At 41.8% G+C, this 24,649-nt stretch overlaps 1 protein-coding gene and 1 long non-coding RNA gene across 2 annotated transcripts in view; one reads left to right on the forward strand and one right to left on the reverse strand.

Annotated features, from left to right (window-relative positions):
• LOC144799974 (uncharacterized) overlaps nt 1–24,649 on the reverse strand; it is a 394,349-nt gene that overhangs the window by 359,718 nt on the left and 9,982 nt on the right. The gene's annotated exons all lie outside the window — the stretch shown is intronic.
• The window catches only part of LOC144799963 (cytochrome P450 4B1-like), a 306,599-nt gene that overhangs the window by 155,226 nt on the left and 126,724 nt on the right, over nt 1–24,649 (forward strand). Inside the window, exon 3 of the mRNA XM_078671608.1 lies at nt 20,843–20,887. Coding sequence (XP_078527734.1) covers nt 20,843–20,887 — 45 coding nt within the window. The remainder of the gene's footprint in view (nt 1–20,842; nt 20,888–24,649) is intronic.

A 24,649-nucleotide genomic window follows, 5' to 3' on the forward strand; every position in this document is an offset into this window, starting at 1 on the left:
ACATTTGTGTGTAGTGCTCAAAAGAATAAAGACCAATTCCATATATAAAAATATATACAAGAGTTTCAATGGCCAGCTACTGATTTATATCCAAAGATCCCTATTTTTCTTGGTAGGATCCTGGTGGTGCTGGACCTAGGACAAGCGTTGACGTTTCAGCGTTCCAACCGCTAGCTGCAAAAAGTTGACTTTATGCAGCTGGCGGTTGGAACGCTGAATCACCGTCGAACACGTTGTGCTGACTAATCCTTCACTACAGATACATTGACTTTTGCATTGTACCGACTCAGGCTGAGACGTTCTGGCCTTGAACACAGAACTGCTGAAACCCCCCCCCCCTTTCCACACCCTTGTCTTGAGAAAGACCCGCCATGACCACTGATTGGGGCACCCTAGGGTCGACATGTCGACGCTTGTCCTAGGTCCAGCACCACCAGGATCCCACCAAGAAAAATAGGGATCTTTGGATATAAATCAGTAGCTGGCCATTGAAACTCTTGTAATATTTGTATATATGGAATTGGTTCCACTGTATATATCTTTCACCTTCTGTTCACTGTCGGGACACCTGGTCCCAGACTGTGATGCTGCCAACTTGTGCTGATGGATCTGTACTTAGTCTTGTGCAGTAAACAACATATGGTTTTGATGAGGTAATAAACAGCGGGCCGGAGGACGCACAAAGACCACAAATAGAGCAAAAGGCAGCTTTATTAGGACAAGTGAGCAGTCGAAACTTTAAAACATCATAGATATGTAAAAACCTCCCTGCCTCACTAATATAAAGTTAAACTATCACCCTCCACCCTTAGGCAACTCTCCCAAAATGAACCAACCCGATAAACAATACAAATGTTTCTCACCATCACAGCTCATTTCATTCACTGTACACTCCTTTTTTTGTGTCCTCATTCTGCCAGCTCTCTTGCTGGTGTTACTCACATTCCATGTACCCCGATGGAGTAACCATACAAGAATATGGCAGAACCAGGACAGATTTTTTTCCCCATGCTCCCCACCACCCACCCAACTCGGGAAACCCCCTTTCCTATCCCTGGGTGATAGTGTCTGCCCTTCGCAACTCCCTGGGTGAAGAGAGAAAGTCCAGTGCATATTTAACCCCTTCCCTGCGGGGCTTTTCACCTCCTGTGCGTGGGGGAGAGTGGCCGCGCGCGGCGCCGCCGTGCTGGTGACGAGCTAAGCTCATCATGAGGCACAGCGGAGCTGCACTCATGACGAGCTGAGCTCGTCACGGCCGCACCCGTGTTTCGAACGTTCAGCACAGCGGGGTAATCAGCCCCGCGTGCGAATATTCCAACGGCCGTGACGAGCTCAGCTCGTCATGAGTGCAGCTCAACCGTGCCTCATGACGAGCTGAGCACGTCATTAGCACGCAACGGGTTAAAAGAAAAGTGAAAAAGAAAGCCTAAATACGTAATAAGATAGTGTTGCTGAATCTATGCCATTTCATAACGGGACAAAGACGCGACACTCCCGGCCTCTACTAGCCTGAACTAGAGGCTAATTCCTCCATCTGAGCCGTAAAATAATCTACCTCTTCCGGGTTACTAATATTGTGCATCTTGTTAAATCATATTATTTTCAACCTGGCAGGGAACTTCATCTGGGCCTGGGCAGCCTTACTTCATAAGTCATTTATCCTTGAACCCAGTTCCCATTGTCTTTGTGCGGTTCGCTTACCAATATCAAACCTTACTTGATAGCTGAAATCCTCAAATTTCACAAAACATTCCTTCAAAGCATGTCCCAGTACTAGCTCTTTAACAGCGTAATAAGAAAAGTTACCAAAATGGTTCTAGCCGTTTTCCTAGCAGAGTTTAACTTGAAAGGGTCCCTATGTACTCCGTGAATCTCTTTTTCAAGATCATTATCTGGCCTGCTCCAGCACCGTCAAATTCATAATCCGCCCGAAAAACATTCAAACAACCTACATGAAACGGCACAATCCCTGGGTACTACCCTACCATTATATCATCTTCTCTTGTAATGGTCAAAGGGGCCCGCTATCGTTCCCTCCAATACCTCTTTCCTCAAAGTCTCCCTTACCAATTGTGGTAATTCTTTGGCAGATTATACATTTTTTGCAAATCTCCGTTGTCATGTTCCTTGATAACCAAGCCTGCAACCTTCACTGAAACCACATGCTAAAAGCAGCACATCCTGTCTGTGGATAAAAAGCCAGCCATGAAAGTAGTGTATCTATTTTAGTGGGTGTAAAAGTATTTTTGTCAAGGCTGGTTGTGAACTCCTCTCTCTCTGTCGTGCGCTGCGAAGCCAGTATTTGCTTGCATCTCAACCCATTACAAAACCGCATGCCTCCCACCACATTTAGCGCATTCGTTTTTGTACTTGCATGGATTCCTGGGGCAGTAACCCCTGATAAAGCTTGAACAGGCTCCTGAAATGGGTGTGACACCCTCATGTCCCAAATAGAGGGCTGAATTCTACCGCAGGATTGCTGAGCGGTGGGTTCGGCTTTTGTGTTTAAATTGTACAAGCTGGCTTAGCGCAGGACGCGCTCCCTGCGGGAATGTCATTTTAAAAATACTGTTTTTAGCGTTTTTAGCGCATTTCGCGCTTTATTAAAAATTATATCCTGGTGTTAGTTATTAAACTTGTGCGCATTGTGTGCTTGGGTGCATCTTCTACAACCTCAGCGCTAACGCGGTAGCTATAATTAGACCGCCTGAAGAGTAGCGCTGGGGCTGTACACGCTCTAGTTGTTTGGCAGCGTCAGCGTCGAGGTCCCCTCCCTCCCTCCTTCACTTCCTATATTGGGCAGTATGTTCAGTCAGCGCAGCGGACGAGCGCAGCGGGCGCGCCGTCGGCGCGTCGAAGGTGCGCCAAAGGCAAGCCCGTCTGCGCCCGTCCGCGCCCTGACGGGACCAGGGGCCACCCCCCCTGTCTCCCAGCATAGTTTCTCCTCCACTTTCTTGAAATCTCTGGCATCAGACATTCATCATGTGGATAGGCGGACCCTTGAGAAGCTCTATGCACACCGGCTACTGAGAGATGAGGCGACCTTTAAATCGGAATCTACCGCTGGTAAACCATGTGGACTCAATATACGTGTCTTGAATACACGCTCCCTGCATAAACACCATCTAGAAGTGTTCACCTTGCTTTATGAGAGCGACATTGATGTCCTGGCTCTTACGGAGACCTGGTTAGGGGACTCCTCAGCCCCGGATATCATTGCAGCCCTTCCAGACGGCTATGAAGCACTATGGCTTAATAGGCAGGGAAGTGAAAGAGGAGGAGGAATGGGCATTATTTTTAAGAAACATCTTACGATCACTAAAGCCCTTGCTGAACACCTTGAGGGGGCTGTTTAAAAATTCTTGCCTCCTATTTATGGTAGTCGATCGCCCCCCACAGTCCCCTCCTACTTTCACAGACCTCTTTATGGATTTGGTTACGGACCTATGTACCCGTTACAAAAGACTCCTAATAGTAGGTGATTTTAACTTTCACTGGGACAGTGCTTTAAAGGATCCCGCAGTACGCTATCTTGATTCTGCGATGAAAGCACTTGACCTCTGCCAGTTAGTCGATAGTCCCACACACAATAAAGGTCATATTCTGGACCTTATCTGGTCGTCACCGCCCTTGGCGACCCAGATACAAATCACCCCGTGCGCTTGGTCCGATCATTTTCTTCTGAGTTGCTGGGTCCCGAGTGACTGCCAGCTATTACGGCCACCCCCAGCCTGAAGACTAATTCGGAATTGGAAGAAGGTTGAAGCTAGCCACTTAGCCTCTGCCCTTGATGCAGTTACTGGCATCTACCCCCATCCAGGTAATTTGGCGCAAGAGAATGACCAACTCACGGCTACTATTTGTTCTGCTCTTGACCTAATAGTACCAGTGAGAAAGGTAAAAATCAAACATCAAGAGCATGGCGCCCCTTGGTTTAATGATGAACTTAGAGACCTAAGAAAAAAGCTTCGCCAAGCCGAGAGGAGGTGGCGGCTAGATTATAAGCCGGAAGATCTTAATTTTTATAAATCAACTTTCTCTTTCTATAAACATGCAATCACAGAAAGGAATACCCAAAGGAGCAATAGGCAAGGGACCTTGGGTGTAAGTATTACTTCAAACAACAGTGGTCCCTGGCATTCAAAGGCTACTGAAAGAAATACTTATAGACCAAAATTGAAATCTATAGCGTCTGTCCAGCCGGACAGGGTTTAATTGCACATTTGTTACAAATATTCAATATTTACAATATAATATCAAAGTGGAACACAGCCGTGTCCTACTACTGTACAACAACATACATGGACAAGTGAGGCAAGAGTTGGCTGCCTGCATCTATTCAGAATGTAGCAGACGATATTTACAAGAAGTACACTGTTGTGATTTAGTAAATTAAAAATCAAATCATCCAGTGTAAGGTGTCGACGGCTTTTCGATCCAAAAAGGCCCATAGGAATCAATGGGAAGACATTCACATTTTGCGAATTTCATTTTGCGAATTGGAAAATGTGAATGCAATTTCAAGGGTGCAGGGGGGGGTTCAAAGAACCCCTCCCTGCACCTCTAAAATTTAACTTTAAGATCCATTTACACACACACATGCCCCAAGGACATGTGTGTGTGTAAATTAAAAGTTTCAAATATGTAACTTGTGCATGTTTGAAAGTTTTGGGTAAATTAGCATGAAGTTCAACTTCATGCTAATTTACCCCTTCCAAATTGCAAATTCGCAATTTAAAAATATTCATGCATTGCATTTAAGAAATCTCAAATTGCGATTTCTTAAATGCAATCGCAATTTTAGAAATCGCAACATGGTTGCGATTCCTAAAATTGCGAAAAGCATGATGCATCCAAAATTTGAGAATTGCATTTGCAAACGGCCGAATTTAGCGATTCGCACCGTTTGCGAATGCAATTCTGTTTGATGCATCTAGGCATAAGTCCTTCACCGCGTAGCACACAAAACCAGTATTTTCTAGTTCCGCCAGCCGCGAGGACATTGTGCAAAAGAGAAAGGGGCCAGGTAATTGTCTGGGGGTACAGGTGTACCAGAAAAATCTGGAACAAAACATCAGTCACAACAAGGTGAGCTTTGGGTGCTGGAATATGTTATGTTATGTTATGTTAGTTATTTCTTTTATAGCGCAGGTTCACCATCAGGTCTCTTCGCGCTTCTAGAGGAGAAAATTACAACAGACAGTGCATTAGAGCCGGAATGGGCAGACTTAAATTGTGGTCAGTGCCTCCAAAAACAAGATGGTTTTAAGTTTTTTCCTAAAAAGAAGGAGACTCGGTTCTTTACGCAAGTTTCCGGGAAGATTGTTCCAAAACTGTGGGATCAACGTGGAAAAAGCGATCCCACCCTTGCGAGCCGAGTTGAACCGTGGGACAACCAGCTGGCAGGCAGCAGAGGAACGGAGAGCCCGAGCAGGAGTGTAGCGCATTAGGCGATCCCTGATATATGCTGGGGCCTGTCCATAAATGGCATTATGGGCAATGCAAAGGCCCTTAAAAGATGCTCGCTGCCTGATAGGTATCCAGTGTAGTTTGGAAAGCAGTGGGGGAGCCTGGGACCGTCTAGGGAGGTTAAAAATAAGCGTGCCGCATCGTTCTGCACAACCTGTAGTCTCCTTAATAATTTCCAGGGGAGGCCGATGTAAAGGGCATTCCCATAATCCAACCTAGACAGTATTGTGGCAGAGACAATGACCTGGAGGGAGATAGTAGTGAGAAGAGGGACAAGCTTCCGCAAACTCCTCAGTATCCCTGTACAGATGCCAACCACTGCCGACACTTGGTTGTTCATAGAGAGGTCGGCGTCGATTTTAATACCCAGACTTATAACCACTGAAACTGGGGTAGGAGAAACTCCTAATTCCTGCGACAAAAACAGGTCACACCAAGGGCTGTTGACACATGGAACAGCCAGGATTTCCGTCTTGTCTGGATTTATTTAAAGTGAATTATCAGTCATCCAGCTTGTAAATGTAGTTGAGCTTATATAGCGCACAGCTACCCGCAGTGGGTTTCCCGGCGCTTGCTTAGGGAACCCTTCCTGATATTCCCCTGTGAGATAGCAGGGTATCCACAAGGTGAAAGTCAGGCATCCCGCCGCGAGGGGCCGTTGTGGAGATTAAGCAAGCTGTTGCCCAGAGTCGCAGAGTGTGAACCCGTGAGTCGAGGAGGCACCGGGGCGAGAATTATCGAGTCCGTGGAATTTTTAGCCCAAGACCCGCCGGGGCGGGGAATTGAACCCTGGTCCAGGACCGATCTCAGATTCCGGGTCTGCCGCCTCTAACCCCTGAGCCACACTTCTCCACTTGCTGTAAAACGCAGCACTTCTTGTACGTGATCCTGACTGACACTAGTGTTGTTAATCCGTACAAGTAGCTGAGTGTCATCTGCGTAATTGAAAACCTGGCAGTCCAGCTGAGCCAAACTCTCCACCAGCGGTTGAAGATATAGATTAAAAAGCAGAGGTGACAGGGCCGGGCCCTGTGGGACACCGCATGTCAGAGAACCGGCAATCGATACCTGATCCCGCAACTGTACCCTCTGCGTTCAGTCAGTCAGGAAGGATTCAAGCCATTGAAAAGCAGATCCCTCTATCCCTACATTAGCCAGGCGAGACAGGAGAATTTTATGGCTGACCGTATCGAATGCCGCTGAAAGGTCTAATAAAATCAGGGCACTCGATACTTTCTTGTCAGCCATTATTCTCAACTCATCCAGGACAGATAACATCACCAACTCTGTACTGTGGTGTGCTCTAAAGCCTGCTTGTCTAGGATGTAACACTCTTTGTTCCTCAAGAAAAATGGTCAGTGTCTTGAGGACATGTTGTTCAAGTACTTTAGCTCAGTACGGAAGCTGGGAAATCGGCCTATAATTCTTGAGGACAGAGGTGTCTGCTCATGACTTTTTAAGTAGGGGAATAACTCTGGCCTCTTTCAGCCCAGGAGGAAAGTGGCCTGTATCCAAGGAAGTATTCAGTAAAATAAGAATTAACCCTCTAGACTCGGCAAAGCCATTTGAAAAATTCTTGGAGGACACGGGTCTGCTGGTGAGCCTGATTTCACTCGGTTTGCCAGTGAGAATAAGGTTTGAACATCCAAGGGAGGGAAGTCGGCAAGCCGAGTTTCAGGAGGAGGGGAGGCTATGGATTGGAAAGGGGAGCCACGGCTCAGAGGGGAATTTTCTATTTCTAGAAGGATGCCATCAACTTTCTGCAAGAAGAAAACCTGGAAAGCATCACAGTCAATCGGAGTATCTGATGACTTAACCTCCTTATTATGACTGAGTTCTTTCAGGATTTTAAAGGTTTCTTTTTGCTTATTCATGGCAGACTGAATTCTACCCTCATAATATTCAGCCTTCCTTTCTGTGATTTACTTCAAACAACAGTGGTCCCTGGCTTCGCCAAGCCGAGAGGAGGTGGCGGCTAGATTATAAGCCGGAAGATCTTAATTTTTATAAATCAACTTTCTCTTTCTATAAACATGCAATCACAGAAAGGAATACCCAAAGGAGCAATAGGCAAGGGACCTTGGGTGTAAGTATTACTTCAAACAACAGTGGTCCCTGGCATTCAAAGGCTACTGAAAGAAATACTTATAGACCAAAATTGAAATCTATAGCGTCTGTCCAGCCGGACAGGGTTTAATTGCACATTTGTTACAAATATTCAATATTTACAATATAATATCAAAGTGGAACACAGCCGTGTCCTACTACTGTACAACAACATACATGGACAAGTGAGGCAAGAGTTGGCTGCCTGCATCTATTCAGAATGTAGCAGACGATATTTACAAGAAGTACACTGTTGTGATTTAGTAAATTCAAAATCAAATCATCCAGTGTAAGGTGTCGACGGCATTTCGATACATTTACAATAATAGGATCATCATCAGGACATTTAATTATTCATGCCTTAAACACTATGAACCATAATCCAGCCGCAAGTTCACGTGGTTATGGTGGATAAATCAAAGTCCCGTGGAAGACGCCGCAATGGGTTTCCACTTGCCAAGAAGCCGATGCTTCCCAAACAAGCATCCCTTCCCAAAAGGAAAAATACAGAATCGCAAAAAATTAATGCGATTTTTTTCATGCATTGCCATTTGCGATTCCTAAATTGCGATTCCTTAATTTTCGCAATTTAGGAATCGCAAAAAAACGTTGAAGCATCTACCCAATAGTGATTATTCCGAGGGCTGCAAAGGAGAAGGAAACGAATTGCTGCAGCTTACATTACGCTACCTACATCAAGAAAGGTGAGAGAGCTTTTGCCGCAGAGAGACTCATGTAAACGGCGTCTTTTCATCATGATCTCATGACTTGTCCCCTGCCAACTTAACTTTCTAACTCTGTCTGAGGGCAACTCTCTGAGGGCACGGAATGACTCGATCAAGCACAGGGCAAAGGGTTAACAACTTTAACTTGCCTAACAAATATAGCGTCGTGTTAGCAGACATGCACGCTTTGAAGTATTGTGGTTGGGCTCTCATATGAGCGCTTTAGAAGCAACTTATTTGGGCCATCATGTTTGTTGCTCGAGATTAATTGCCCAGAGAACTACATTAAATGTTGACATCTCTATCGAGCGCCATGCCAAGCCCATATGAGCGCTGTAAATAAATAATTCTTAAATGGAACAATGGTACAATTCTAGATTACTAATTAATATAGCGCCTTCATTCTAATTTTTATTAATTTTAAATCTGCACGTAGTAGGGGAATACAGGGATGGGTGGACCTATCTAATGTATGTTCCCCCCTTATTTCTTTCATTCAATGTACAGAGGCGATATACCAGAGAAGTTTGAATTATCCATTCTACTTGAATTATCTACTTGGATTAGGGTAAGCTGATTACTCACTCTATACCTCGGACTATGCGACAGGTCTTAATAGATCATGAATTGATACGTCCCTATATGTTTGCGTAGATCCCCACTGGAATCTGAGCACAGTGCCTTTGAGATCCAGTGGAAGTCTAGCCTGGGTGCTCCCCCCCTCCACCCCTGGGTCCCCAGAGGTGAGTCTAGCATTGTGAACAATCATTCTCCTTGACTCACAGATAATGCAAAATCCTCACCTGATGCCATATCAATTAATTCAACAGGTGACATCACCCCCTCCCCCCTGTCCTGATGAAGACCCGCTCTGACCCGAGAACCAGGCATCACTAGGGTCGAAACGTCAACAAAGATACCCTTGGACCAACAAAGAGTATTCCATAGAAATCGCCAACCTTAGTGGCACAGAGGAATATCTCTGATTGAATATCATTTTGGCCAACATTTTTCCCGCCTCCCTTCCTTCACTTGTATATAAGTCACTGGTTCTATCTCACCACTGCACGATAGATCACTGCACTCAATATCACAATCTCTTTAGTCTGATGCGCTGTTTTGTAAACTATGCTTAATGTCTAATGTACATGTTGAATACAGGGTAATTATGAATGACACTAAATTCATAAAATAATTTGTTTATACCCTATCGGTTATCTTGGATTTGCATTTTTCTTTTCAGAGCAAGTAATATTGCAATTTGACAAATAATTGTATGAATTAATTTTCTAAAAGTTTGAATCACTTGTTTTTTACCCGACAGAACTATTGTTTATGTGAAAAGCATTGCCCAGGTTCTGAGGGATACTGGGTTACTCCATAGTAACTTACTGTTAAGAATAACACATCGGAATGTTAATTCATGGGAATCTTTATATGAAAGTCAGAATCACATGGATCCGTTCTGACAAATCGTTCCGTGAATTTAACTTGGAAGAATTGTGTCAACGCGTTTCGGTGTGTTGCTCTATGTGCACCACCTTTATCAAGACTAGTATTTCGTTTTATGTCTCTTTCTCAACCAACACTTTGATTAAAATTGATCTAAACAAAACACAAACAATGAAAACAATTTTACATATTGATTACTAAACCATTTTCAGGCTACATACTTCATTTCAATACATTACATTGCTATAATCTTCAGACTATATCCTTCATTCAGCTTAGATTCTAATATACACATAACGTTGAATAGGTTGTTTCCCTGAGAGTTAAGAAGCAAATCTTCTTGAAGAAGCGAAACTGGTGTGGATCTTGTGATGTTGAGCGGGATTGCTGGCCCAAGAGCTGTCATCCGGCCGACAGGCCCAGTAATTCATGGATACATCATGACCACTAGAGAAATGAGCTGGGAGTGCTAAATTTTAGAAAGTACAATTATTTAAATGCATTTGGCACAACAAAATTATATCCGAACCAAAAATCATAAAACAACAGTTCTCCAAAAATAAAAAGTATTATTATTCTTTGGTTCTCAATGTATTTCTTATACTGCCAACAGCCGACGCGTTTCGTCCCGGAAATGGGACGTCATCAGGGCTGTAAATGTAAGAACAAAATGTATACATACATGAGTACACATTTTACATCCATATGTTTTTTTACCTACAATTTTACCTTTCCCCAAAACATAAATGTTCTGTGTTATTGTCACACAGTGCAACCTGGTACCATATGGTAATTGAAGTATTCATTAACATTGCTATAACGTCTGTTAGAAACCAAAGAGAAAATTTGCGGGATTCTTTTCGTACAAAATTATCTGTGCAATTAGTACCAATTTTTAAATACAAATTATTTTTACTGTATATTGACAAACTGGGATAGAATACGGGCAACCTGGTCAATGTTGGCAAAAAATTCTGCCTTACATAATTTATGTTAATAACTCATGTAGGCTCACCTTAAGTCACACTAATAGTTTGATACTTCAACATCTGCGATATTGCGATTCCTAAAAGTAGGAGGCTCCCAAGGACAACTGTAGACCTTCATAAATCTAAAAGCATAATATCGTATTCTATTAGTAATGGATAATAGTTGTCTATTAGAAGTCTTCCTTCTCCCTGACTTCTTACTACTGAGTACCATCGCCTTTCATTAGAGGGTTCTCCTCAGTGGAATCCCATTTACTTATTAAGTTACCCAATTTCTTGTTGCCTTAATATATTCATTCTGGCCACTCCCATTAAGTTACTGCGGCCTTCTTGTTAGTTTGTTCAGTCCCAATGTAAGTAGATATACCTGAAGTCAAACCACCGATTTTCTCAACACCCAATATGTCCTTTCATAATATGTTTCAATTCTTCGGGAATGTTTCTCCAAACGTCGCACCTATTGTAATCAAACAAATCTTCCTTTAGACTCCCCATTCACTTGTCAGTTAAGAACCAAAGCCCTAGCACTACTTGCTATAAAAAAAACTTGTGTCACCAAAAGTAACTCACCCAAACATCCAAAAAATGATTCTCTCTTTCCCCCAACAATCCACGTTCCAAATCTTATTTCTTCACTATCAAATCTGTGTTCTAATTGGGGCACAAGAGACAAATATATCCAACTATTAGTATTGCTCTAAATTATCTCAAGACTGTTTCTCCATAAACCCCTCGTGTTCTAAGCACTCACCGTTAAACTAGGAGCCTTGTTTCTTCATCTCCGCCCGGGTTGGATAAATCCCGTGAGCAACCTCCCTGTGAAAACCCCTCACAATATAAAGAGCCGAATATCCAATCAGAAACTGCTAAATTCCCGGGAAAATTCGAACGTAAAACACATGTGTCACCAAACCTGCTTCCATTGCGGTCCGACATCTATATTCCATCCGGTATATACCTATTCATTTCCGTTATTACGTCAGACTTGTTCCATGTGATTTTTCAAAACCTGCTCTCAGTGCGGTCCGTCATACCTATTATATCCGGTGTCGGCCAATCCATTTCCGTTATTGACATCACACTGAACCCGTATGTTGCATAACTATGCGTTCAGTGAAATCTGCCTTCTTAGTTCTGAGAGCAGCAATCTTATTCGCTGTTCCAATATATATCTCCCTTGCTGATTGGACCATATCACTAACCTCCTTTATGTATCCCGTTAGCTCGTTCCCTACGGTGAACAAACTACGAAGTGAAAAAATCACACGTTAAACATCAAAGCGCTCATTTAATTATCTATTTATAAGCTATTCTGTTTATGTTCCAAGTAAAACGACCTGTGCACGTTTTTTAATGGGTTAAATTGCTATTGATGATTATGTTTACCGGTCTGCACATTCCTCATACCTAACCAGTGCATGTGATATTTAAACCGGTTGCCCATATATTATGTCCAGTATGTGTACAAAACATTATATACATACTATATACATTATAAAAATATTTCAGTGATATTTACAATGAGCCTCACACAGGAGGCTTGAGTTTGAACAATTACATCAACTATCTTGGTGTTTTCAAAAACCTTATTAAATACCAAAATACATAACCAGCCTTAATATTACATCTATTGTGTCATGCATTATGCCAGAAAATGATGTAACTCCGAGTCAATGTTAAGACCTTGTTTCATTGTCCGACATTTAATTATCCATCGTGCTTCTGCCTGTCTGATTCGTAACTCCCAATCACCTCCTCTGACGTGTTGTTCTACCTTTTGAATCCCAGGGAATTGGAAATTTCTATTTGAGCTATGTTCCCTCTCCATGTGTGCATATAATGGTGATTTAACATCACCATTAATGATTGCCCGCCTATGTTCCTGTATCCTTGTTTTCAGGGGCCTCTTAGTACTCCCTATGTATACTTTAGTACAACTACAGATAATGGCATATATCACCCCCATACTGTTGCAATTTATGAATTCATTAATCCAATATTGTCTATTACCATTGTACTTAAAGGTTTTGATCTTGTTCATGCCGTGCGTACATATTATACATGAGCCACACACATAAAAACCTTTAGGCTGTGGGGGAAACCAATCCTGTGTCTTTATGGCCATAGAACGAATATAATTACTCGAAATTTTGTCCCTAATAGTTGGACATTTCTTGAAAATCAAACGTGGTTTATCATCTAACTGAGTTGCAAAACCTGGCACACCTTTCAATAAGTCCCAATTTCTACCTAGGGCTTGTCTAATTTTATCTTTCTGTATACAATATGTAGTAACAAAAGAAGGTCCCCGTTTGGCCACCTGTCTCTTATTTTGAATCAAAGTGGTTTTCCTATCAATTATTGATACCTTGTCCCTAGCTCGTGTTAAGTCTTTTCTGGCATAACCTCTCCTACTCAATCTTTCTTGCAATTTGTTCAGTTCATTAGTGTAGTCTTCCTCCTGACTACAGTTCCTTCTTACCCGGACCATTTTGCCGTACGGTATGCCTGAGATAACAGCCCCTGGGTGAAAACTGTCTGCCCTTAGAATAGAATTGGTGGCCGTTTCCTTTCTGAACAATTTGCTTTTTATGTTTTCCCCTTCCACCATTAGTGTCACATCCGAGTATTCTATACTTGATGAACTATGGTTCATCGTTAATCTTACATTGAAATCGTTATTGTTTAAATAGTTCAAATAGTTTTCCAGTTCATCGGAAGTGCCTCTCCATATTAACAAAATATCATCGATGAACCTGGCCCAAAATACCACCAGATCCATCCATTCGCCCGCTCTGCGGCTCCAGGCATGCTCCCTCTCATACCAACCCATTAATAGGTTGGCGTAAGAGGGAGAAAACCTGGAACCCATCGCAGTACCCCTGATCTGATGAAACCATTCATCTTCAAATAGAAAGTAGTTATTATTCAAAATCAATCGACTCATATCCACTAACATTCTTGAATGGTGTCTTAGACTTGCACTTCTACTTAGAAAATGTTCCAATGGCTCTACTCCTTTGTCAGTGTGAATACAAGTGTATAGGCCAACTACGTCCAACGTAGCTAAAATCATGCCTTCTTCCCACTTGAAGTCATTTAACTTATTCAAAATGTCCATTGTATCCCTCACATAGGAAGGTGAATTTATCACCAGTGGTTTTAAAAAGCCATCTACAAATTCTGAGAGATGCTCAGTGGCACTGCCAATGCTAGAAACTATAGGTCTTCCCGGGGGTTCTCCCTGCACTTATGAATTTTAGGCAGTGTGTATAAAAATGAAAAGGTGGGGTGAATGACGTTGAGATACTTATACTCTGATGCATCTATCAAACCCTCTTCTTTCCAAACAAATCCATGTTCTGATATATTCCTAGTGACCTCTTTCATCGGATTACCTCTTATTCTCTCATAGCAATAAGGGTCACTCAATTGTTCACGTATTTCAGCTACATAATTTGACTTATTCATAACCACAATATTTCCCCCTTGTCGGCTTCCCTGATTATTATTGATGAATCCTGTCTGAGGTCTGAAAGAGCCAATCTTTCCAACTGGGACAGATTATCTTTGTTGTTACCTTTCCGAAACGGTTTGTCTTGTAATCTGTGAAACTCCTCTAATATTTTCTCCATATATAGGTCTATGGCTGCGAACTGGCTACCTTGGGGGATAAACTTGGATTTACAGCGTCACCCACTAGTGCAATGATAATCTGTTTCTATATCACAGAGACTGGCTACATCATCCAAATTCAACTCCAACTCCCCTGACAAAGTCATTAATAAATGGATATTATGTAATTCTGCTGTTGTCATTTCTGAATTTTTATTGAGTATTTGTCTCTGCACATTAACATCCAAAAGTGAAAAGAAACTTTTTAGTTTTAAATTTCTGCAAAATTTGAACAAATCAATTTCAAGGTTAGTATAACCACAACTATTCACAGGACAATACTTCAAACCTTTTTTTAATACAGATTCTTCATATTCATTCAAATGTCTATTTGACAAATTAATGACTTCTAGTTCTCCCCTGGTAGTCTGATCTTGGTCTAATTCTTGGTTTTGTTTTATGTGTGTGGCTCATGTATAATATGTACACACGGCATGAACAAGATCAAAACCTTTAAGTACAATAGTAATAGACAATATTGGATTAATGAATTCATAAATTGCAACAGTATGGGGGTGATATATGCCATTATCTGTAGTTGTACTAAAATATACATAGGGAGTACTAAGAGGCCCCTGAAAACAAGGATACAGCAACTTAGGCGGGCAATCATTAATGGTGATGTTAAATCACCATTATATGCACACATGGAGAGGGAACATAGCTCAAATAGAAATTTCCAATTCCATGGGATTCAAAAGGTAGCACAACACGTCAGAGGAGGTGATTGGGAGTTACGAATCAGACAGGCAGAAGCAGGATGGATAATTAAATGTCGGACAATGAAACAAGGTCTTAACATTGACTCGGAGTTACGTCATTTTCTGGCATAATGCATGGCACAAGAGATGTAATATTAAGGCTGGTTATGTATTTTGGTATTTAATAAGGTTTTTGAAAACACCAAAATAGTTGATGTAATTGTTCAAACTCAAGCCTCCTGTGTGAGGCTCATTGTAAATATCACTGAAATATTTTTATAATGTATATAGTATGTATATAATGTTTTGTACACATACTGGACATAATATATGGGCAACCGGATTAAATATCACATGCACTGGTTAGGTATGAGGAATGTGCAGACCGGTAAACATAATCATCAATAGCAATTTAACCCATTAGAAAACGTGCACAGGTCGTTTTACTTGGAACATAAACAGAATAGCTTATAAATAGATAATTAAATGAGCGCTTTGATGTTTAACGTGTGACTTTTTCACTTCGTAGTTTGTTCACCGTAGGGAACGAGCAAACGGGATACATAAAGGAGGTTAGTGATATGGTCCAATCAGCAAGGGAGATATATATTGGAACAGCGAATAAGATTGCTGCTCTCAGAACTAAGGCGGCAGATTTCACTGAACGCATAGTTATGCAACACACGGGTTCAGTATGATGTCAATAACGGAAATGGATTGGCCGACACCGGATTTAATAGGTATGACGGACCGCACTGAGAGCAGGTTGTGAAAAATCACATGGGACAAGTCTGACGTAATAACGGAAATGAATAGGTATATACCGGATGGAATACAGATGTCGGACCGCATTGGAAGCAGGTTTGGTGACACATGTGTTTTACGTTGGAATTTTCCCGGGAATTTAGCAGTTTCTGATTGGATATTCGGCTCTTTATATTGTGAGGGGTTTTCACAGGGAGGTTGCTCACGGGATTTATCGAACCCGGGCGGAGATGAAGAAACAAGGCTCCTAGTCTAACGGTGAGTGCTTAGAACACGAGGGGTTCAGGGAGAAACAGTCTTGAGATAATTTAGAGCAATACTAATAGTTGGATATATTTGTCTCTTGTGCCCCAATTAGAACACGGATTTGATAGTGAAGAAATAAGATTTGGAACATGGATTGTTGGGGGAAAGGGAGAATCATTTTTTGGATGTTTGGGTGAGTTACTTTTGGTGACACAAGTTTCTTATAGCAAGTAGTGCTAGGGCTTTGGTTCTTAACTGACAAGTGAATGGGGAGTCTAAAGGAAGATTTGTTTGATTACAATAGGTGGGACGTTTGGAGAAACATTCCCTAAGAATTGAAACATATTATGAAAGGACATATTGGGTGTTGAGAAAATCGGATGGTTTGACTTCAGGTATATCTACTTACATTGGGACTGAACAAACTAACAAGAAGGCCGCAGTAACTTAATGGGAGTGGCCAGAATGAATATATTAAGGCAACAAGAAATTGGGTAACTTAATAAGTAAATGGGATTCCACTGAGGAGAACCCTCTAATGAAAGGCGATGGTACTCAGTAGTAAGAAGTCAGGGAGAAGAAAGACTTCTAATAGACGACTATTATCCATTACTAATAGAATACGATATTATGCTTTTAGATTTATGAAGGTCTACAGTTGTCCTTGGGAGCCTCCTACTTTTAGGAATCGCAATATCGCAGATGTTGAAGTATCGAACTATTAGCGGGACTTAAGGTGAGCCTACATGAGTTATTAACATAAAATATATAAGGCAGAATTTTTTGCCAACATTGACCAGGTTGCCCGTATTCTATCCCAGTTTGTCAATATACAGTAAAAATAATTTGTATTTAAAAATTGGTACTAATTGCACAGATAATTTTGTACGAAAAGAATCCCGCAAATTTTCTCTTTGGTTTCTAACAGACGTTATAGCAATGTTAATGAATACTTCAATTACCATATGGTACCAGGTTGCACTGTGTGACAATAACACAGAACATTTATGTTTTGGGGAAAGGTAAAATTGTAGGTAAAAAAACATATGGATGTAAAATGTGTACTCATGTATGTATACATTTTGTTCTTACATTTACAGCCCTGATGACGTCCCATTTCCGGGACAAAACGCGTCGGCTGTTGGCAGTATAAGAAATACATCGAGAACCAAAGAATAATAATACTTTTTATTTTTGGAGAACTGTTGTTTTATGATTTTTGGTTCGGATATAATTTTGTTGTGCCAAATGCAATTAAATAATTGTACTTTCTAAAATTTAGCACTCCCAGCTCATTTCTCTAGTATTTATTAGTCAGTTTAGTGTTGGGCGGTGCCCTAGTAGCTGGTAGATGTGCGAAACAAGGGAATAAATTGGTGAAATTGTCCCTCAGAGTGCACCAATAATTACACCCTACGTCGTCCATTTTCTCTTTTTCAAAATACATCATGACCACCATGAATTTTCAGCCTGCATATTACATAAAAATAGAAAATAGAAAATAGTAATATGTATGATATATCAAAAAGTGAGAATGAATATTCTTAATTTAGGCCTAAGCTTACTAATCAAATAGAGGTGACTAGTAGGCATTAAATAGCCCGTCTTCCCTTAAACACAGTGGAGAGGACTCAAAATCTGCAACACTCCAGTATCCAGTTACAACGAAAAATTGAGAAGGCTGCAATGGAAAGGCCATATCTCAAAAGACTTAATTGAGCAGTGTGCCCCCTTAATTGCTTCAAAAATATCACAGGACAGTAACCCGGTGCAAGACTGGGATTCATTTGTCGCCAAGCTGTTAAATAACTGTGTCATAAAGGATGCCAACAAGGTCAAGCGAAACAAAAATCATAATGGTTTACACAAGATATAAGAACAGCATAAAACAGCATGAACCACTTACAAAGAGCAGTAAGGAAGCACCCAGCTGACACAGCACAGCTAGAGCAATGTATACGGCTCAGACAGGGGTACAGAAAAGCCATATGGACAGCCAAAAAGGGGCACACCGACAAGCCAGTGTATAAGAATACTCCACGTCTTTAAAAGTAAGCCTCTAAGCCAATTCTGGAGGACTGTTAACAAATTGGAAAGAGGCCCATTCACTTCTAACAACACCACTATCAGCGAGTTAGCCTGGGTGCAGTATTTAGTGGCTCCATATAATATCCGAGTGAAAGAGTCTGTGATAACAATTCCATGCATGACATAACTATTTTTCCATCAGCGCAGGACATGAATGGCACAGATGGAAAAATTTCAAATACGAGAGATCGAGAAGCTGATAATTAAAAGTGAATAAGATGGAGCTCCATGACCTAGTCGCCTTCCCAATGCTCTCTACAAATCAAGCTAGCAGAAATGGGCAAACTATCTAGTCCCACTGTATAATTACTGTTTTACCTCCAATCAGATTTCAAACTCTTGGCTTGATGCGTTCATTCACTCGTTCTTTAAAGGCAGAAAAAATAGCAATCCCTCAAATTACCACCTGATCGCTTTGTTAGATAATGAGGCCAATTATTAAGTTGGACTTCTACTCTGCCATTTGAACAGTTGGGAGGAAGACCGGAAGATAATTCCATACAACCAGACCGGCTTTCACCATGGGATGGGCGCTGTGACCAATTTGACAGTACTAGTATTGACTATAAGAAGGATCAGAAACTCAAAACTTACTTGCCTGTTTTGTGGATTTGAAAGCCGCTTTTGATTGTGTACTAAGGATACAAATCTGATCGAAACTTGCTCCTTGGGAGATCTCAAATAAGCTGCTAAAAGCTTTTCAACAACTCTACATCCCCACGTGGATTAGGATCAGGGGCAGCTCTAGGCTCATGGCGGCCCTGGGCAGGGAGCATAGGTAGGGGGCCCCGGAAGAGGAGGTCCGGGCAGGGCAGAGCCCCCCGGAGCTCAGGAAGTTACCAGCGGGCCAGCAGTGGGTAGGGAAAAAAAGAAGCCAATCAGGAACTAGGAGGAACGCAGGCGCGAGGGCCAGTGAAGAGGGGGGGTTAGGGTGTTTGGAAGTGGAACAGAGCCGGACGCCGCCAAATCCCTGCCAGGGGCCGCCACGCAAATATGTATCCATCCTCAGAGGATTATTATATTTAGGATATATATTGGCATGGTGGCCCCTGGGGTTTGGTGGCCCTGTGCAGGTGCACAGGTTGCACCTGCCTAAAGCCACCCCTGTTAGGATAAATAATAGAAGATGGAACGATTGTCTGCCATAAAATCTAGTCTTTAAACAGTCATGCGTGTGAGGCCCAGCACTGTTCAACCTCTTTCTGGCGGACCGCACAGAAGCCTTGGATCAGGCAAATGCTAATGCACCCAAACTAGAGAGTAACCATTAAAATGTATGTTATATGCTGACAATATATTTCTTCTCAGTAGAACAAAGGCTGTAACTATGTAACTACAACCTTGCACATAACCTGGACATTAACCTCGCTAACACATAGGTGTTAACGTTCAGTAAAAGAATTAAGAATGCGGGACCCTGGTATTTAAATAACTACAAACTAACTCAAGAGCAAGCTTACAAGTACCTGGGAGTAATAATTGACAAAAGCAGCACTTTTTTATGACATAAGGAAAAAATGGAAGTGAAAGCAGGGTCTCTCACTGCTGTTTTTCTATCCCTTCAGAAGAAGATTTGAGGCACCTTGCTCCTACCCTTACTTGAGGCCATCAGAATGAATCTATAACCCACCATAGCCTATGAATGTGGAGCACTTTGCAGCTGTGAATGTGAATGGCTTGAGAAGCTAAACCTTGACATCTACAGGCAGGTTTTCCGACTACCCCGGAATGCCGCGCCTGCACAAATCAGGTGGAGTTTGGACTTGTGAGGCAAAAATATGCAAGACAAGGATATTTTGTCAAATTCTGTCACAAACTGAGAGCAGCTCAGGAAGATTCACTAGATCAAAGGCTTCGGATTGAATTGTCTACAAACATGGACCAATACAGTGACTATGTATGGTGCAGTATGGAATCCTAATAAAAAAATGAATTGTGGGAACTCCCAAACTCATTTGAAGTCTTTAGGCAATATGTTAACAAAATTACAGCTGTGCTTGCGCCATTGGAGGATAAAGAAATCTCAAAGCGTGCTCACTCATTGATAGCCATCCAGTCAATCAGACTTTAGCACATTAGGAATACTTGAGCTTTACCTAGGTAGGTATATTTTATTGTTTAGTTAATTTAAACCATAACAAGTTGCACTTAAAACAAAAGAAATACAGTATAAAATATTTTCATAGTTTAAAATAGGACATCATATTTTTGGACCTGCGCACCTATGCTTAACCTATCCATTCTACATTAAAATGCAAACAATTTGTTGCGTCACTTGTTTACATTTAATTTCCTCTAGAACAATAGTTTTGTTGTTTTCTACTCTAAAACTTGTCGCATGCATCAATGTGATAAGTTTATTTACCAAATTTGTTACACATGAACAGAAATGACAGTGAATGGGGCTTTAACATGGCAGTATAATGCCATTGCATTACCTCAAGTCGGTAGTCACTGTCAACAGATTGCACAATTCAACAATACAAATTGTTTTTACAGTTGTTCCATAAATATAAAAAAACTTCATGAATATACACCTATTTTTCCATTATATATTTTATTTATGAAAAATGTGTACCTGTAAGCCGATTCTTACTCTCCTTGCTATTTTATATTATTTTCCTAGATCCCAAGGGTGCAATGGTGTACAATTTCTTCGTTCCTTGGATTGGTACGTATGGAAATGATTCAAAACTCCTTTCTTAAATACTGTGGCAGGAAATTGCAACATTATGATTTGGTGCATTGTACATAGCCATAGGCTTTAAATTGATGGATGGATGTCTAGAAATATTTGGGGAACTTTAACTAAATAATTGTGTGTTTTATTGCCAATGTGTGATTTTTAGAGTATTCTAATTTTTAAGAACGCTGTTCCATTAAACTATTACATGTTTCTCCTATAATGTGATTGGCAGCACTCTTTGGAAGATCTAATGTACTCATGTGACTTGACTTGTGAAGGGCACGCCGAGGTTTCATAGGAATTCCTATTTAAGTGATATCCTGCATGTAGTGCTTTTCATACCAAAGGCATGATTAAAGAGAAAGTATGTAAAGGCAGGTGCTGTTGAGGCTGACTCACACAGCTACTGCTGATATTTAGTGTAAATAGAGGGATATCTCAGCTGGAGGGTGTGCATTGTTTGAAGAAAAATCTCCAGTTCACTGTCGCCTACTACTTTATTTCTAGTGCATTTGGGACCAGATGTATTAAACTTGCTTGGAGTCACAAACATTTAATTTTTGAGTTTGCAACTGGAAAAAAAGATATCCCATGTACAAGTTTTAGGAGGTGACAACGTTTTATCGACTCCTAAAATGGGATTGCGAACAGATACCGAATGGCAACTTGGAAGTGGATGTTGTCTATATTGCGATTCAATACCAGATGTATGCAACCATTCAAAAGTTACCTTTTCTTACCTAGGGCTCACCAAAAGAAAGGGGACCTCTTTAGACACGTTTGTGACATGGGATGCAGGTTAGAGGGAGATTAGACTGCAGCTCGGAGGACGCATGCCAACTATCAATGAAACATTTACAATATTAAAACATTTTTTATTTTTAAAATCTACTCCATTTCATTTCAGGATCTCAGGCTGCTTGAAAAAGCAAAAAAGTTGTATTTTTTCAAAGACAATCACAGGGACGGTGGTCTGATGACCCATGCATGCCATCATCTGTGTAACTGATCAATCAGAATGAGTTGCAATTTCCGACATGCCTAATGAAAATGTATTAGGTATGTCACACTGCGGTACACTCCGAATTGGAATTATGTAAACTAGCCTATTAGTATATAGGTCGGTTTGCAAAATCAAACACTGGTCACAAAAATACTGGTTGCAAATTGTGACAATTTTTTCAACCAGTATCTTGATACATCCAGCCCTTATTTGTAGCTACAGCCTAATATTACTCATTAAGTATCCGTACCATACCATTACCTGATGATGATGATGATGATGATATGGGGCTTATTAAGCACTCGAATGCCAGGGCGTCTTGGCGCTGGTGTGTGTGTACGCAAGGGCAGAGACTAAGCTAGATCTACTCGGGTGTGAACAACCGAGTTTTCAGAGCTTTCCTGAAAAGTAATAGATTAGGTTGCAGTCTCAGAGCCACTGGCAGTTTATTCCACAATTTTGCTGCACCACTGGACAGGGACCTCCCCGCCCCACCCCCTCATCCGGCCCTTCAAAACTTAGGGGTACAGTTCAGGCCAAGACTGGCCGATCAAAGGTTTCGCGAGGCGGTGTAAAGCATGAACATTTCCTAGCTATCATCTGAACCTCCATATCGTGCCTTGTGCACCAAGCAGAGCGCCTTAAAATTGACTCTCTGCTGGATGGGGAGCCAGTGTAGTGCCCTTATTCCTAGTGATGTAGAATAGCCCTTAGGGAGGTTTAAAATTAATTGTGCAGCGGTATTCTTTAATAATTACAGTTTTATTATCTGGTTTTAATCGATACCCAGGAACAGCGTGTTACAATAGTCCAATTTGGACAGAAAGAGGGCAGCCATTACCGTCTTCTGTAGTTTGAGGGGATAAAAGGAAAAACTTTACGGAGAGTCTTTAACAGAAAGAAACTGGCAGACGTTAGACTGTTAACCTGTGCCGACATATTGAGTTTGTCGTCAAAGATGAATCCAAGGTTCCTGAAATTCCTGACGGGGCGAGGACATTCCCCAGCCTCCGGTGGCCACCAGGAATTGTTCTAGAGCGATATCCCATTGCGGAACTCTATCACTTCAGTTTTTTCTCTGTTGATCTTCAAGAAACTTAGGATTATCCAGTTCATGATGTCCTTTAGACAATTGTGAAAATTGGCTGCTGTTATCTCAGGCCTATCTGACAGGGATATCACCAGTTGTGAGTCGTCAGCGTACGACACAAAAGTGAAACCATGTTTCCTGACAAGTCTTGCTAGTGGCTTCACATAGACATTGAACAACATCGGGGACAGAGCTGATCCCTGTGCGACAGCCCCGGGCAAATTAAAGCTGTCAGATTGTAAACCATCCCAGCTCAAACTGTGTTTCCAGTCCTCTAAAAAGGAGGAAAGAAGGGCCAAGACCAAATCCCCAATTCCTACCTCCCGTAGTCCCCGCACCAACACAGTGTGATTCAAGGTGTCGAATGCGGCCGACAGATCGAGGAGAACGATAGTCGCCCTGCCCCCACCGCACACTACTCTCCGGATCCCCTCTGAAGCTGCAAACAAAGCAGACTCAGTAGAGTGTCGTGGTCGAAAACCATGTTGAGTAGGATCCAGTCGCCTATTGCTCTCTAAATAATCGGTCAGTGTCTTATTGACCGACTTTTCGAGAACCTTAGCTGCAAAGGGTAGGCCCGAGATAGGACGATAGTTTTTGTACTCAGTGGGCTCTAACGTTGTCTTCTTCAGGATTGGCCTAATGAACGCGGTCTTCCAGGCTGCAGGGTAAATCCCCGATACCAAAACTTGTTTAATCAGGGGGGTACGTATCTCACTAATCTTCTTGGCGGCCAAGTGCGTAATAGCAAGGGGGCAAGGGTCATTAGGTGACCCAGATTTTATCGATTTAAGGAGAATCATTACATCATCTGCGTAAATTGGTTTAAAACAAGTTAACCTAGACTGCAATGTCTCCTCCACAAGGCAGATTGATTGTTAACTGCCAGGATATTTGATGGATTGACAAGACTGTTATATATCACTTGCACCTTATTCTGAAAGAAGGTAGCAAGCTGATTACAAGAAGCCTGGTCAGGTTTGCATCTGGCAAATCTTTGAAGATCCCATGGAACCGCGGGGGCTACTTACCATTGGTGCAGCAGGGGCACTGAGGCCCAGTGACCCATCGAACCCTTGTACCAGGGTCCATGGCTCCATGCTACGCTACTAATGAAGAGACCTCTGTCTGAGCATTCATTTGAGTCATCGAATAAACGACTGTTGCACTCCTCTTATTACAAAAGCACCCTATTGTTGAGTTTACAAGTGAACTGTGTGAAACATGTGCAATGTAAAGCTAGCCACAAATTCCGAAAGCTAGAGGTTTCCTGCACACAAGCACTCCTCTGGTGTTACCACTTCTGCCTCGAACTCTCAAACCCACATCTTGGAGGCACGCATTCTGTTGCAGTGTCTAGAACTTGGCAGAAGCTTCCTTGGAAACTCAGCTACAACCTGTGCAATCTCTGTTTGGAAAAATAATAAAATATAGCGTTTCAACTCTGCAATGATCTGCTTCAGAGCATCATGTTCCATGTTGCTTCTGTTTTCTGTGCTGCTTCTCCTTTAAATGTGCTACTTTTACAGCACCATGGGGGCCACAGTGAACAGTGTCTTCTAATGATACGTAACATGACCGAGCATCTCGAAACACAAATCTTCCTCCTCTACCTTAGGAAAAACTCTCCTCTCCTCCGTCTACCTCCCCCCTG

The sequence above is a fragment of the Lissotriton helveticus genome, chromosome 1_2, assembly GCF_964261635.1.
Source record: "Lissotriton helveticus chromosome 1_2, aLisHel1.1, whole genome shotgun sequence".
NCBI lineage: Eukaryota > Metazoa > Chordata > Amphibia > Caudata > Salamandridae > Lissotriton > Lissotriton helveticus.